At 56.0% G+C, this 14,405-nt stretch overlaps 1 protein-coding gene and 2 pseudogenes across 1 annotated transcript; 2 read left to right on the top strand and 1 right to left on the bottom strand.

The window, feature by feature from the left end:
• LOC131093377 (uncharacterized) overlaps positions 1-14,405 on the bottom strand; it is a 1,138,058-nt pseudogene that overhangs the window by 125,224 nt on the left and 998,429 nt on the right.
• The window catches only part of LOC131093378 (zinc finger protein 208-like), a 496,041-nt pseudogene that overhangs the window by 307,725 nt on the left and 173,911 nt on the right, over positions 1-14,405 (top strand).
• LOC131093444 (class II histocompatibility antigen, B-L beta chain-like) lies at positions 924-3,125 on the top strand. Its single transcript, XM_058040610.1, has 4 exons — positions 924-1,054; positions 1,405-1,674; positions 2,137-2,378; positions 3,025-3,125. The coding sequence occupies exons 1-4, from the start codon at positions 970-972 to the stop codon at positions 3,058-3,060; spliced, it is 633 nt and encodes a 210-aa protein (XP_057896593.1). The 5' UTR covers positions 924-969; the 3' UTR covers positions 3,061-3,125.

Genomic DNA, 14,405 nt, shown 5'->3' with positions numbered 1-14,405 from the left:
ACACCTCTAAAAATCCCCAAAGAACCTTTGGGGCCTAATTAGATATTTTTAAAGACCTCTGAGAATACCCCTAAAATCTTGAAAATTCCCTGTAAGACCCTAAAAAAGCCTATAAAATTCCCCCCAAAACCCTAGAAATAACCTTAAAAAAGTTCTCCATATACCCTCAATACTCTTCAAAAAGCCCTAAAACCTTTTAAGTAGTCCTAAAAAAAAAACCCCAAAATATCCCAAAACACCCCTAACAATTCCAATTAGTAGTAAGACAGCCCTTAAAACGCCCTAAAAAGTTCTTTTAAAAGTCCTGAAAAAGCTCTAAATGTTCCTAAACATTCCCAGAGAATTCCTAAAAATCTCCGGCAAAAAGCCCCCTAAAATATCCTTTAAAAATCCTGAAAAAAAACCTAATAAAACCCCTAAAAGGCTGTTCAACTCCTACCTGTAACTCTGGCCTCCAAACCTCATCTCTACCTTCCAATCGGGGTAACTGCCTGCAGCTGCTGGGAGGGCTCTGGGGCTGTCCCACCATGAGGGTGGCACCTGTGCCCTAACCCTCCCTGGTACCCTGTGTCCTGTGCACCCCAACCCTCAGGGTCAGCTCTCCAGCTGTCCAGCCCCCCCATCTTTGCCCCTCAGCAATGTCTGTGTGTCTCCCAGAGCCATGTCCAGGATCCCACGAGCTGCTGCAGGGAGTCACCGGTGGGCAGTGGGGGAAGTGAGGGACGGGGCAGGGGCGACCTGGATTTCAGAACCCCAGCAGACGGCCGGGCACTCAGCACCACAGGCACCCGAACATCAACGCCACCATTGTTCCTTTCACACAAAACTCATTAGGCCAGGTTCCTGATGGCAGATTGCAGGAGCCATTTGGCAGGAGCCGCGGTGCTGCCGAGCCCGCCCTGCTCCGGACTGGCGCTCCCAGCGCAGCGCGGCTGCTTTGGGGCTGCTGCTCCCTGCCCGGCCCCGGCCATGGGGCGAGGGGCGGCAGCTGGGGCCCTGCTGGTGGCACTGGTGGTGCTGGGAGCCCCCCCGGCTGCGGGTGGGGAGCTCTCGGGTGAGCGGGGGGTGGGAAGCGCTGGGACAGGGGGGAGAAGGGGGAAAAGGGGAGAGGGGCCCCCAAAATTGGGTGGGAGGGTGCTGGGGATTGGGGGATTTTTGTCAGAATGGGGAAATGGACCCCAAAAGTGATTTGGGGAGCGGCTGGAGGTGGGAGGGGAGAGGATGTGGAAGGGGAAACGGGGGAAAGGTGGCAAAGAGGAATAGGCAGCGCGGGCAGGAGGGTCCCATAGCGGCCGTGGGGCACAGGAGGGGCAGAGTGGGGATCCGGTGTGGCCCCCGGAGCTCTGGGGGTGCTGCTGGGGGGTGCTGGGTGGGCACACCCTGAGCTGTGTCCTGCTCTCACAGGGGTGTTCCAGTTCTGGGCAGTGTCACAGTGTCACTTCATTAACAGCACGCAGAAGATGAGGTTCGTGCAGAAGTACATCTACAACCGGGAGCAGTTCGTGATGTTCGTCAGCGACGTGAGGCACTACGTGGGGTTCACCCTCTATGGGGAAGGGTGGGCCAGTGACTGGAACAGCAACCCGGCCACACTGGCGTACGCACGGTCTGTGGTGGACATGGTCTGTCCGTACAACTACGAGGGTGTTCGCCCGTTCAGCGCCGAGCGCCGAGGTGAGCGCGGGGCAGAGCGTGTCCCCTCCGGCCCTGCCCGGCCAATGACCCTGGAGCCCCTCAAAACCTCGCTGGGAATCAGCCCAGAACCCTCAGCCCTCCTTGTGAACACCCCCGGGGCCTCCTGTCCCTGCCACTGACCACCATGGCTCCCCCAGTCCATCCCAGTCCCTCTCAGTGCCCCCCGCGCGTCCATTTCAGCCAGGCGTAAAGCTGACGCTTCTCATCCAATCAGAACGCGTCTTTTTGATGAGTCATCTGTTGCCAGGCAGACCTGCAGTGCCGAGTGGCCCGCTCTGCACTCACCTTCCCAGTGCCGGGCACCTCATTCCCAGTTCCGCCCAGCGCCACCGGGGTCCCTCCAAGCCCGTCTCCAATTCCTCCCCAGTCCCTCCCAGTCCATTTCCATTCTTTTCCCAGTTCATTCCCACTTCACTCCCAGACCTCCACCCTCTCTCCCAGTGCCCCGCAGCGTGTCCATCTCGCTGGTGCCCCCCTCGAGCTCCCAGCCCAGCCCTGGCCGCCTGCTCTGCTCCGTGATGGATTTCTACCCTGCTGCCATCCAGGTGAGGTGGTTCCAGGGCCAGCAGGAGCTCTCGGAGCACGTGGTGGCCACCGACGTGGTCCCCAACGGGGACTGGACCTACCAGCTGCTGGTGCTGGTGGAAACACCGCCCCGGCGCGGGCTCAGCTACAGCTGCCAGGTGGAGCACGTCAGCCTGGAGCAGCCCCTGAGGCGGCACTGGGGTACGGGGGAGCCCCTGGGGGCGTTGGCAGAGGCACTGGGCTGTGCTGGGAGCCACTGGGAGGGAGCTGGAGAGAGCCGGGCTGGGACTGGGAGAGGGGCTGGGGGCTGGGCAAGGGCTGGGAAGGGGTTGAGGGATGCTGGGGAGGGTGGGATGGGTTTGGGGGGTCCTGGTGAGCACTGGGAGGGAGTTTGGGGGTGCTGGGTGTGACTGGGAGGGAGTTTGGGGGTGCTGGGTGTGACTGGGAGGGATCGCAGTGAGCCCCGAGGGGCTGGAAGGCGATCGGCGATGGCAAAGCGGGGCTCGCCATGAGCTCGGTGGTGCTGGGCACAGCCTGGGAGGGCTCTGGCTGAGTCCTGCTGGGGCTGCCAAGGGACTGCGAGAGGCTTTGGGTGTCCTACGGTGCTGGGGGGCAACTGGGAGGGGGCTGTGGGATGCTGAGAGGGACGGGAGGGGTTTTGGTGGCTCCTGGCCAGGACAAAAAGGGACTGGGGGGAGGTTTCAGGGGGTCCTGGCTGGGCTGGGGGCCACAGGGAGGGCGCTGGGATGGGCTCGGGGTGTCGCTGAGAGGTTTTGGGGGTGCTGAGCCCTGCGGACCCCCCAGAGATGCCGCCGGACGCCGCCCGCAGCAAGATGCTGACGGGCATCGGGGGCTTCGTCTTGGGCTTCGTCTTCCTGGCGCTGGGGCTCGGCTTCTCCCTGCGCAAGAAGGTCAGGGCGGGTGCCGGGGGTGGCGTCCCCGCCGTGGCGGAGCGTGTGCGCTCCCGCCGGGGCCCCCAGCCCGGTGTCACCCCCTTTTCTCTGCCCACAGAGCTCCTGCGGCTGCCGCAACCCCTCCCCGTGGGCTCGGGCCCGGCCGGGACCCCCCGCTCCGTCCCCGCTCCGCTGATTTTGGGGGGTCCCGTGTACCGCCAGCCCCGCTGGCGCTCTGCCCCCGCCCAGTGCCTGCTCCCAGTGCTCCCAGTAAAGCTTCCCAGTTGGGCCCGGGGCCGTTTATTGGGGGGCGATGGGGAGGGGTTTGGGGGGGCGTGATGGGACGGATTTGGGCAAAGGGAGGGGGACAAAGGGTGGGGGCTGGGCCCGGGGGGAGGGGTCGCTGCCCGCGGATCCCGCAGTGCCCGGTGCGGGACGAGCTCCGTGCGCCGCTCCATCTCCATCCCCCGTGGGAGGATCCGTGCTGGATAATCCCGGGTGACCCCCAGGGTCAGAGCCCCCGTGTTGGGAACACACCTGGCTGGGGGTTCCACATCTTCCTGGCACCCCCGTGTACACCTCGATGAAGGCCGGGGGATCCCCGCTACTTTTCTTGTTTCTGCTCCTCTCCTCATCTCCCCCTTCTCTTCCCCCCATCCCCCCCTTCTCCTCCTCCCGCCTCCTTCCCCTCTTCTCTCTCACATCCCCCACACCTTCCTCAATGGTTTCTTGAAGGGTCCAGTTCCATCTTTCCTTGGCTACAGCCCTGAGGGCTTTTCCAGCTGACTTCACGACTGCACTCAGACTTTGAGTGGGGAATCTTGGTGCTTGGTTTCTTCATTGCAGCTGCCTTTGACAGGGTTTGTTTCTGTCCTCAGCTGATTTTGGCCTCTGTGCTCAGCTCAGACCTGAGCAGGACCAGCGCAGCTCCATGGTGGGCGCTGCTCACTGGATGGCCCCAGAAGTTGTGACCAGATCTCCTTATGGCCCCAAGGTGGACATCTGGGCCTTTGGCATTGTGACCATCGGGATGGTGGAAGGAGAACCTCCTTACTTCAGGGAAACAGCGGCCATGGTAAGAGGCAAATTCTGCAGTGGCTGCAGAGGCCTGTGAGCACAGGGGGACCCTGCACTGGGAGCAGCAGCTGGAGGTTTCTGCACATGGGAAGGGAATGCCCAGAGGACTCGTGCCTCACCACAGATGAAGATTCTGCAATCTCCAGCAACAATTTGCTTTAGGCTTTATGTTGTTGCAGTTCATCTGGCTGTGAGGATGACCTGAAAATGTGAAGCAAGTGTATCAGGTCTAATGTTACCTTGCAAGAAAACCCCACACCAACCCCACAACCCACCTCCAAACCCAACAAGATTTCTGCAGCAGTTTCTAAAAGAGTTTTGTGATATGATTTCCCCCCGATTCTTCTCACTGGGAAACTTGTTGAAAAAATGGAGATGATTGTTCAACATTCCCAAAGTCTAACATATTTCTTTCCAAGTCCAAGCTACTTTCTCTGTGTCACCAAGCCTGAGCTTTCAGCATCACAAACCTCCTCTTTCTTGCCTGGCAGTGTCTGGGATGGGGCATCAGGAATGCATTTACTTGAGTGTCAGTGGCACTGCAGAGATGCACTTGATGTAAGAATCCTCTGAAATAACACAGGCAGACCACACTGACTCTGGAAAATGGCCTGTAAAGCTAGTGTCCACATTTGGAGAAACAAAATGTGCTATTTCTGATAGAGGTTCCTACTAACAAAGGCAGCCAATGAAACTGGCTCTCAAGGCGAGATCATTTGGATGTTGCAGTGGCTGTGGCAGCCCCAGGGTTTGGGTTTTTTGGCTGGCATAGCAAAATGAGCTCTGAGCAGCATCTGTGGCAGGGAGGAAAGTGCCCCTGGAGCTGGGGCTGAGGCCCCGGGGTGGATGTGAGCCCGTGTGGGTGTGAAGGGAGCTGGCAGAGCGCTGAGTTTGCTTTCCCTGCAGGCTCGCGCTCTGATCCGGCAGAACGGGACCCCGCAGCTGCAGGAGCCCCGGCGCCTGTCGGCTCTGCTGCGGGACTGCCTCGAGTGCAGCCTGGAGCCGGACGAGGAGCGGCGCTGGGCTGCCCAGGAGCTGCTGCAGCTGAGGGCCAGGGGCTGCAGGGGAAGCAGCAGCGCCAGGGAGGGGTTTTCTTGTGGGGCCCCCTCCGACAGTCTCCAGTCTGGCTGCGTTCCACACGCAGAGCAAGCAGAATCCTCGCCTGCTGTGGCTTGGCAGGCTCCTTTGGAGCTCATCTGGGCCTGGTGCCCCACAGCGAGCAGGGACATCTTCAAGCAGCTCAGGGAGCCCAGAGCCCTGCCTGACCTGAGCTTGGATGTTTCCAGGGAGGAGGCACCTCCCACATCTCTGGGTACCTTCTGTCAGTGTTTCCCCACTCTCCTGGTTAAAAAAATTCTTCCTTAGATCTAATCTGAGCCTGCTTCCCTCTCCTGAGTTTCAAACCATTTCCCTTTGTCTTGTTGCAACAGAGCCTGTGAGGAACTTGACTCTGGAAAGTAACAGTTCATTTCTTTCCTTTGTATCCTTTGGGAAGCGCCCATTTTTATCATCAGCCAAGCCTCTCTCCAGCCTGACCCCTCTGATCACTGCAGCAAAGCAACTGAGGGAGCAGTGGAGGAGATGAAGCCCTTGAGGACAGCTTTCAGTTCCAGTAGTTAGGAAAACTAGTTAATTATGGTAGTTAGCACTACTAGTTGGTTAGGGTAGTTAGGATTGCCTGTTTGTTATGGTTCTTATGACAGCCTGTTTGTTATGGCAGTTGTTTGAATAAAAACTCTCTTAACCCTCAACTGCCCTGCCATGTCCCTTCCTCCTCCCGCTGTGCCTCAGCTGCCCGGAGCAATGTGAGGGGAGAGCGGGCCCAGGCTGGCCCAGAGCTGAGCCCCAGCAGAGCCCTGGCAGAGCCCAGAGCAGCCTCGGCCCCTGCAGAGTCAGCCTGGAAGGAGGCGCTTGGAGCCTTCTCGGCTGCACCCGGCTCTCGGTTACAAACTGGGTGTGCTGGAAAATGCCACCGGCTCTGCACGAGGGCAGAAGGGGCCCGGGGAAGGCCCAAGTGCTCCATGCATGGGAAAAACCTCCCCTGGGTCTTTCATAAATAACTAGGTAGTGTTGGCTTTTGCTATTATATATTGACTTCTCCAAACTGTTCTTAATCACAACAATTTTGATAGAGTGCAGTTTGTAATCACTTTTAACTGCCTTTGCTGTTGTATAATTTGTCAGCTTTTTGTGGCCAATGCCCTGGCCCCTGTGTAGCTCATATCCTCAGAACATCATTTATGGATGATATTTTAGTTTGTGGACAGTGTGAAAAACATACATTATAGTTTTGGCTTTTGCAAAATATTAAAGTGGATGCCAGATGTTGTCCATTATAATGTAAACTTTTTGCAGAAGTAGCTGTAGTTGTAAAATAATAACGACTGCTTTTATTTTTGTAAATAACTGACAATAATAACTCAGAGATGGTTGTGAAATAGCTGATGCTCATTTAAAGTACTTGTGGAAATAGCTAAAACCATCTGCATGGTCAGATAACATTTAAGGAAGGGATGTGATGAGGAGCCCTGCCACTGACCCTTCCACTGTCAATAACTGTCACCTGCTGAAACCACAGAAGTGCGGCCCTTGTGAGGGAGTGACACACAACCCTCAAAACAGCAATCCACGATTCCTGCACCTGCTCTAAAAAGGCGAGTTGGGGGTCAAACCAACCTAAAGAATTCCTGGAGCATGTAAACATGTTCAAAGAAATGTTTGAATGTGTATAACCATTATGAATATGTATTTGAACAATACAATGGAAAAAAACTAGACAAGAAGAGTTGCTGTGGTTAACTGGTGTGCCTCTGGCCATCGCTGAGCACCCAGCACTGTTACTGATTTGTCCCTTATTATTCTTTATTAATCTTTCAAAAATTCTAAAGAGTGAGGCTCCTTTCTCACAAAACCCAAGGTGCTCAACCCTTGTTCCTCCCCCAAAGCCAGGATTTGCCAATCCTAAACTTTGTCTGGATAGAGGAGAAGGAGGCTGTGAGGAAAAGGAAGATGCACTGGTGTGGAGGCCCATGGGAGTCTCAATCTCCCACCCGTGGAGGACTGGTCCTCAAGAAGAAGAATAGATTTCAAGGTTATGGTGAGAAGCTTGCTTCTCCCATAGATCTTTGCAGGCACATGCTGATTTATGGAAAGTTATGTTACCCCATTGGCCCGTTGGCCTAATTACCCTAGTTCAACCCCTGTTACCCATCTATGGTTCGTCTCTAGAATGTTCTCCCTCTCTGTCCCTCCATTGGCCCAAATTTACTGCATTCCTCTGCCCCTGTTTCCCTATTAGCTGACCCGACCCTTAACCCATCCTTTGCCCCATTTTCCCCCATATTCATTGGACCCTGACCCTCAGCTCCACCCTCACTATCCCATACAAAAGCCCCCTGTGCCCTCAGCTTGCACTCTGTCTTTGTCCCTGGGCCCTGTTCAACTCTGTGCCCTGTTCCTGTACCAATAAACCCAGTTTGCTGAGATCATACCCAGACCCGTCCTGCCGACTTTGTCAGCTTTATAAAGCAGCCGTGACCTTCGGGCTCCGGAGTGCCAGACGCTGCAAGGGCCTCGGCAGCACCAGGACGCTCCAGGCTGGGACAGCCAGGCAGGGCAGGAGGAATCACTGCCCCTTTCCCCTCTCTGCTGCTCCATCTCCCAGCCCAGCATCGCTGCAGGACAGCCTCCCTGCCAACGCCATCCTGCAAGGCATGGACTGGGGGCATCTCCTTCCCCTTCCCTCTGGCATGGAGGCAAATCCCATCTTCTCCTTGTCCACCCTCCTTCTTCTCCTCATTCTGTCCTACATCCATCCATGTTCCTGTCCCATCTCCTTCTCCCTTGTTCCTTCTTGTTCCTTCCTTTCCTCCTCCCTTTTCCTTTTCCCTTCTCCCTGTCTCTTCCTCTTCTCGTCCTTCTTCCCCCAGGCACTGAGCTGCGGACAGAGACCAGGGAGAACAAATCCTTACCACAGAACCTCGTGGAAGAGGCCATTTGGAACGGCTCCATGGTACAGGAATCCAACGGGGAAGAAAAGGCCCAGAGATCCCATACGACGAGGGGCTGAAAATCCAGCCCGGGGAGCTGTGAGGAGGTAAAAGGGTAAAAGCTTCTCTGTGCTGGGAAAGGCGTGGGCAATGTGAGAAGAGCTTCAGGCAGAGCTCAGCCTGTTCCTCGTGCCTGCAAAAACGGTGGTGCCAGATGCAGAGATCCCCCTGCAGATCCAAAGGGGAAGCAGAGATCCCTCTGCAGCCCCCGGAGCAGCCACGCTGGAGCACGGCGGTGCCTGAGAGGAGGCTGTGACCCCGCAGCCAGAGTGCCCCGCCGGAGCAGCCTGTCCTGGCAGGACTGACCCCGGGGCACAGTGACCCACGCTGCAGCACTTGGAGGGGGCTGTGCCCCGTGGGATGGACTCAGCTTGGAGAAGTCTCCGGTGGGAGAGAGCCCAGGGTGCAGCAGGGGAACGACTCCTGTCCCTGAGCAGAGGGAGAAGCCCCGGGGCATGAACTGAGCCCGGCCCCATTCCCTGTCTGCGGCACTGCCGGGGTAGGAGGTGCAGCTGGGAGGAGGGAGGCGTGGGCGAAAATCTGGAATTAAGGATCTTCACTTACTTCTTATTATTCTACTCTGAGTTTTAGGAGTTTTCTGTCAGAAAACTCTCCCATCTCCCACTCATCCACAGGGGTTTGGGGCAGTTTTCCCTCTCTGGGGGAAATCAAAGCGATGCAATGATGCTCCTAATTAGGGGTAGGAGAAGTGATGCTCCGGGACTTCCCGCTGAGCCGAAGCCACCGGAGCCGCAGTGCCGGGAAAGCCGTGGCGGGAGGTGCGGTGAAGTTTGTTTGTGTTTTCAGCTCAATCCCCTCGGGCCCGGGCCCCTTCCAGGGCTGGTCCTCAGCTCCGGCTCTGCCCTCACGCAGCCCGGGGAACCCTGAGAGGGCGGGGCGGGGCTGGGCTGTATGCAGAGCCCGCCCCTGGCTGGGATTGGGCGATGGTGCCGTCAGTCGTGGTTGTGGCGCGCTGATTGGTGGGAGCGGGGCGGAGCAGGGCCCCGGTGGCGGGCTGAGGGCGGCCGTGCTTGGGCAGCGGCGGCGTTGTCGGAGCGTGTGTGCGGGACGGGGAGCGGCGGCAGCGGCCGGAGCGCGGTGAGGCGGCGGCGGAGCTCGGAGGCGGCCGCAGCGCAGGTGGGAGCCGCGCTGGGTTGTGCGGGGCCTCGGGGCTGGCTGCGGGCCTCGGGGGCGGCAGGGGGCTCACGCGGGTTCGTTGTGCCGTGTCCGGCGCGTTTTGCCGCTGGCGTGAGGGCGCTGCGGGAGCGGCTGCCCGCGGTCTCCTTGCGGCCGCTGCCTCCGCAGGAGCCGCTGCCGGAGCAGCGCTGGCTCGGCCCGGTTACTGTGGCTGGGACAGAGGGGGCTGCCCCGTGCCCGGGGCTGTGCGGGGAAATTGCCGTGGCCGGAGGTTTCTGTGCGCAGAGGAGACAGAGGAGTCCTGTAAAAGTGACTTTATTGCTGAGCAGAGGGAGAAGTCGAGGGACATTTGCCGTGCGTTCTCTGCCATAATTGTAGTTCGCAGCCTCCTTTTTATCCTCATTTTCCCGGCCTCATCTCCCTCTCCCTTTGCCCACTGGCTGAGGTACTTGGAAAGTTCAGACCTCCCGATCCGCCAACTGCATGTCCTCATTATTGTGCACCCCCACTTTTGTATAATAGCCGATATTCACGGCTCTGGTAAGTCTTTGTTCTTCTGGAAGTTCAGGAATTTAGCGGGACTTTTGGGAGCAGGAGTCCATGTTAATTAGTAACATTTATGGAAGGTGATAGTTACACCCGTTACTTCCTTACCTCCAAATCCTTGGCCCCTCGCTCAGCTGCTGAATGAGCTGCAGTTTCATGGTGTGGAGCACGGTAAAAAGATGAGAGTTGCTGTAGCACATCAGAGGAGAAACAGCATTCGTTTAACCCATGGTCTGCCAGGAAGCCACAAAACCGTGTCCCATTCCCGTCCTTTCCACGTTTGGACTGGTACATGAGCTGCTTTCTTGTTTGCTTTGTTATCTGTTTCACCACTTTTCCTTTGTCATCTATTTGCCAACAGCAGTTTGTGTCATTTAGTTTTCCACAATCCTCCTCCTTTTTCTGCTAACAGATGATCTGATCCCATCCCATGGTTAAGTGTTGTGTTCCTCATTTCAGTGGATTGCCCAGCAGGAAGGTCAGGAGCTGGAGCTGTCTGGTTGGTTATTGCGAGGGCAGCTTGTAATCTAATGATGCTATTGAAATGAGAAATGGGTTCTGTGGCTCCTGATATGAATTGGTTTGGGTTCCCAGGGGCTGGTCCATGGTGTTGTAGGATTTGTTCTGCTGGCCATTCATCTTTTTCCAGTTTTGGCCACTCTCTCCAGCCAGGGCTGCATCAATTGACTGCTTTTCTCTAATTCTGTCATCAAATCCTTGGATTCCCAATTGATTTCCCTGAATTTTTGGTAGCAAAATAATCCCCAGTGCTGTAAGATACCCTATATAACACAGACAGTGACAGCACATGTTGGAGTGGGCAGAGGGATGATTCCCCCCATTTGTTTATAGTGAAGTTTTCCCAACATTCTGCATTTGCTGTTTCCCTTTGCAGCTTCACCCGTTTGTGTTGCAGGGTCAGATATCCTCCCCCTGGGCTCTGCCTTGAACTGTGCAAATTCCATCAGTGCAAGCTTGGGGTGAGGGGCAGAGGGAATCAGCCCAATTCCTGCCTGGGGCAAGAGACCCAGGTGCATTGTCCAGACTTTGCTGGGCAGTGTTCATTTGCATTTCTTAAGCTCCTCTGGAGGCATCATGGAATGAAGCTTCTCTTCCTGCTGCTGGGCAAGGTTGATGCTTTGTTGCTGGTCGTTATCTCTGTGGGTGTCTTTTGGGCTATTCCCAGTGTGTTCAGATGTTAAGCTCATCTCCTTTGAGTGGTGTAACACCTCTTAAATAAAACCTTTAAAATTCATTTCCCCAAGGCAAAGACAAACCAAGCCTGAGCAGAGAAATAAGATTTAGAAGAACCAAACTCGGTACATTTTGCATCAGTGCAATGGCAGGCAGCCCAGAGTGTCGCTGTCCGTGAGCCCCAGAGTGGAATTGTGCCGTGGTGTTCCCCAGCAGCTGTGGCAGTGCAGGTCCAGCCAGCGCTGAAGCTGCAGCAGTGGCAGCAAGGCTTGGCCCCAGTGGCTGGAGATGGCAGAGGAGGGTGGCCAGGATTGCAGAGGATTCCAGGCGAGGATCTGTGGGCAGGTGCAGGGGCTTGGCCCGCTGTGGAGCCCTGGCCGCTGCTGCGTTGCCTTCAGGGCAGGCTCAGGGGCGGCCTCCCATCCTCCTGCTGCAGACGGGAAGTGCAAATCTCCGGGGCTTCAGAGCCCTTGAGGCCAGGCTGAGGGGTCCCCCCGTGTTGAGCTGTGCTGGCTGCTGTTTCTGGCCTCAGGGACACTTGGCATGGGCCCCTTGGCCACCAGTGGTGCTGCTTTGCACTCCTTAGGCAGGAGCCGATGTCCTGGCTGGGTGTTGGCAGCAGCAAAGTGCCAGGGCAGGCTCTGTGCCAGCCCAGCTTGCTGTGAGAGAATGTGCCTTGATATCTGCTCCAGTGGTTGCTGAAGCAGTGAGAATTGCTTTTGCCCCCCTGTTAGGTGCCATGGTGTCAGCAGAAGATGTTGAAGCCTTCCTGCTCAGGGCATTTCAGTGCCAGGCTCTCACAAGCACCCACAGCTGCGCGGGTTGAGCTGAGCATGGGGCAGTGACCTGCGCTGTGTCTGATTCCCCTTCCTTCCCTCCCCTGGAACAGGGTGTTGCTTTTAGACGCCACTTGTCCTGGTTGCTTCAGAGTACTTTGGAGAGACTCCATATCTAATTTTCCCTATTTTCCTGGGGCTGCCCACACTTCTGGGTTCACTTCAGATAGGCCTGGTCAGACATTTGACACAGAGGTACAACAGGACCGGCCTCTGTATCCCTTTTTATACTATTAATTTTTGTTACGAGTTTAGCAATCAAATCCCTTCTCAGTAAATCATGATAACAATTAGGAGCAAATAAAAATTCACACATTTCAAACCCATCTCCTGGATCTACTAACAGTGATTGAATAAAACCATACATCTTTCCCACTTATCCCCTCACAAAGGAAACATATTATTAGCATTTTGCCCACCCTTAGGTCTATGATTCGAAGTGGATTGAGAGGCCCCTGTGTCCATCAGGAAATGCCTCCTCTCAATGCAGACCCACCCTGAATGTTCTCAAGGGCTGCAGTGTGGAGGGTTCCTGGTGTGATGGGAGCTGTGACAGCCCTGCCAATGCATGTCCATCAAGGGGTGGACTTGCTGGTCCTGAGGGTGCTGCTGTCTGTGCTTGCAGTGTCCTTGTGCCCTGCAGCTGGAGCCCTGGTTCCTTGCCAGGGGCTGTTTGGGTGGGCTCTCCCCTGCTGAGGAGGGCAATGCCTCTGCCAGGTGCTTGTGGCCGAGCCCGTGCCCTGGGTGTTGGGGCCCCCTTTGGCCCTGGGGTTGATCCCTCAGGGGCTGTAGGAACTGTGCCCTGGCCTTTGCCTTCAGCTTGGCCTTTTGCTGCTCCCTTCTCGCATTCACCTGCTGTGCCTTTGTGCCCAAGTGCTGCAGGGCCTTCTTGTGCCCCTCCTGCAGCCCCCCTCAGTGCCTGTAGGTGCTTGTCTTGCTTTACAAGAGAGGTGTCTGCTCGGGAAGGCAGAAAAAGCCTCTCTTGGAATGGAGAATGCAAACCCTCTCCCTCTTAATTTTTAGAGTAGTGAAATGAAGGGGCTCTCAGGCAAGGATATGGGAATAGGAATACCAGTTCTTTACTAGTGTGTATAATAAAGCAAACAAACACCAACAGCTGCGGCACTGACAGCAAACAGAGCCCGGACCCAGTCCCGGCCTTTGGGCTGTGGCGCTTTGCCCTTGGGTGCAGTTCTGGGCACGGCCGGCAGGGTCGCTGGTGGCTCCCGCGGGGCGGGGCAGCGCATCCCTCCCATGGGAACCTCTCTGAACGGAAATAGAGCAATCCCTTCATCTAACTCTTTCACTTTTTTACCTTCTCTAGCCTTTCTCCCGTGTTCTGGGAAAGAATTTGGAGAGGGCTGCCTTTTAACTGAGCTCCTAGTGTTTCGATAAGGTGCTTCCTGTAGAGTGAGAGAGTTTCCCTGAACAGCCGGAGCTGTGGTTACCAATGAGACGTAACTCAGAGCAAGACGGGGTCAGGGGAGGATATCCCGCCGAGGCTCGGTGGGAGTGTGGGCAGGGTCTGCTGACGGAACCGGCAGAGGGGGATCTTCCCGTGGAGCCCGAGGCGGAGCGTGGGTAGCCCCCACATGGCTGATGGCGGCTGATCCGGCAGCTGCCGGCAGAGCAAAGGCAGGTGGGAGAGCCCGGCAGCAGCGGCGGTGCCCAGCGCAGGTGGCACGGGCAGGGCAGCCAGGGATGGGATGGCTGGGACCTCCCCTGGGTGCGGTGGGCGCAGTGACCTCGGAGCAGGCGGCAGGACAGAGCAACCCCCATCTTCCCCAGCATGTCCGGCAGAGCGGCCACGGGCCAGGCAGTGGGAGCAGGGCACACAAATTGAGCGACAGCGCCGGGGCAGGTGGAGCTGCCCTGGGCAGTGAGGCCACACCTGGGATGGAAACAGGGGCTGGCGGAGCTGAGGCGGGCAGCGAGCTGGGACCGGGGACAGGCGCCTGGGCCGCGAACGGAGGGGGCAAGACCTGCAGAGGATCCCACTCTTTATGATTTTTCCTCTTGTTCCCCTCCCTTTCATTTCCACTTTTTCTTTTTCTTTTCTTTTCTTTTCTTTTCTTTTCTTTTCTTTTCTTTTCTTTTCTTTTCTTTTCTTTTCTTTTCTTTTCTTTTCTTTTCTTTTCTTTCTTTTCTTTTCTTTTCTTTTCTTTTCTTTTCTTTTCTTTTCTTTTCTTTTCTTTTCTTTTCTTTTCTTTTCTTTTCTTTTCTTTTCTTTTCTTTTCTTTTCTTTTTCTTTTTCCCGGGTGTTTCTGATACTTTAAAGATTTTTATTCTTCTAAAATCTCCTGTGTAACATATGGCATATTCTTTTTCTTCTAGATTAAATGGGTTTTTTTACAAATAAATCCAGAGCCTAGCAAATCTAAACTTCTGCTTGGATACTTTGAAATGGTCAATGAGCTAACTCATGACCTCCTAATGTTGTTTGTCTCATCATC

This window comes from Melospiza georgiana, chromosome 25, assembly GCF_028018845.1.
Source record: "Melospiza georgiana isolate bMelGeo1 chromosome 25, bMelGeo1.pri, whole genome shotgun sequence".
Taxonomy (NCBI): domain Eukaryota; kingdom Metazoa; phylum Chordata; class Aves; order Passeriformes; family Passerellidae; genus Melospiza; species Melospiza georgiana.
The sequence above is the reverse complement of the archived record's forward strand: the minus strand, read 5'-3'. Positions and strand labels throughout refer to the sequence as shown.

What these genes read in the sequence shown, in the direction of transcription:
- LOC131093444 (XM_058040610.1), top strand. Translation starts at nt 970, where the DNA reads ATGGGGCGAGGGGCGGCAGCTGGGGCCCTGCTGGTGGCACTGGTGGTG. An exon ending in TGCGGGTGGGGAGCTCTCGG is followed by an intron (nt 1,055 to 1,404) that starts GTGAGCGGGGGG and finishes CTGCTCTCACAG; the next exon opens with GGGTGTTCCAGTTCTGGGCA. An exon ending in GTTCAGCGCCGAGCGCCGAG is followed by an intron (nt 1,675 to 2,136) that starts GTGAGCGCGGGG and finishes CCTCTCTCCCAG; the next exon opens with TGCCCCGCAGCGTGTCCATC.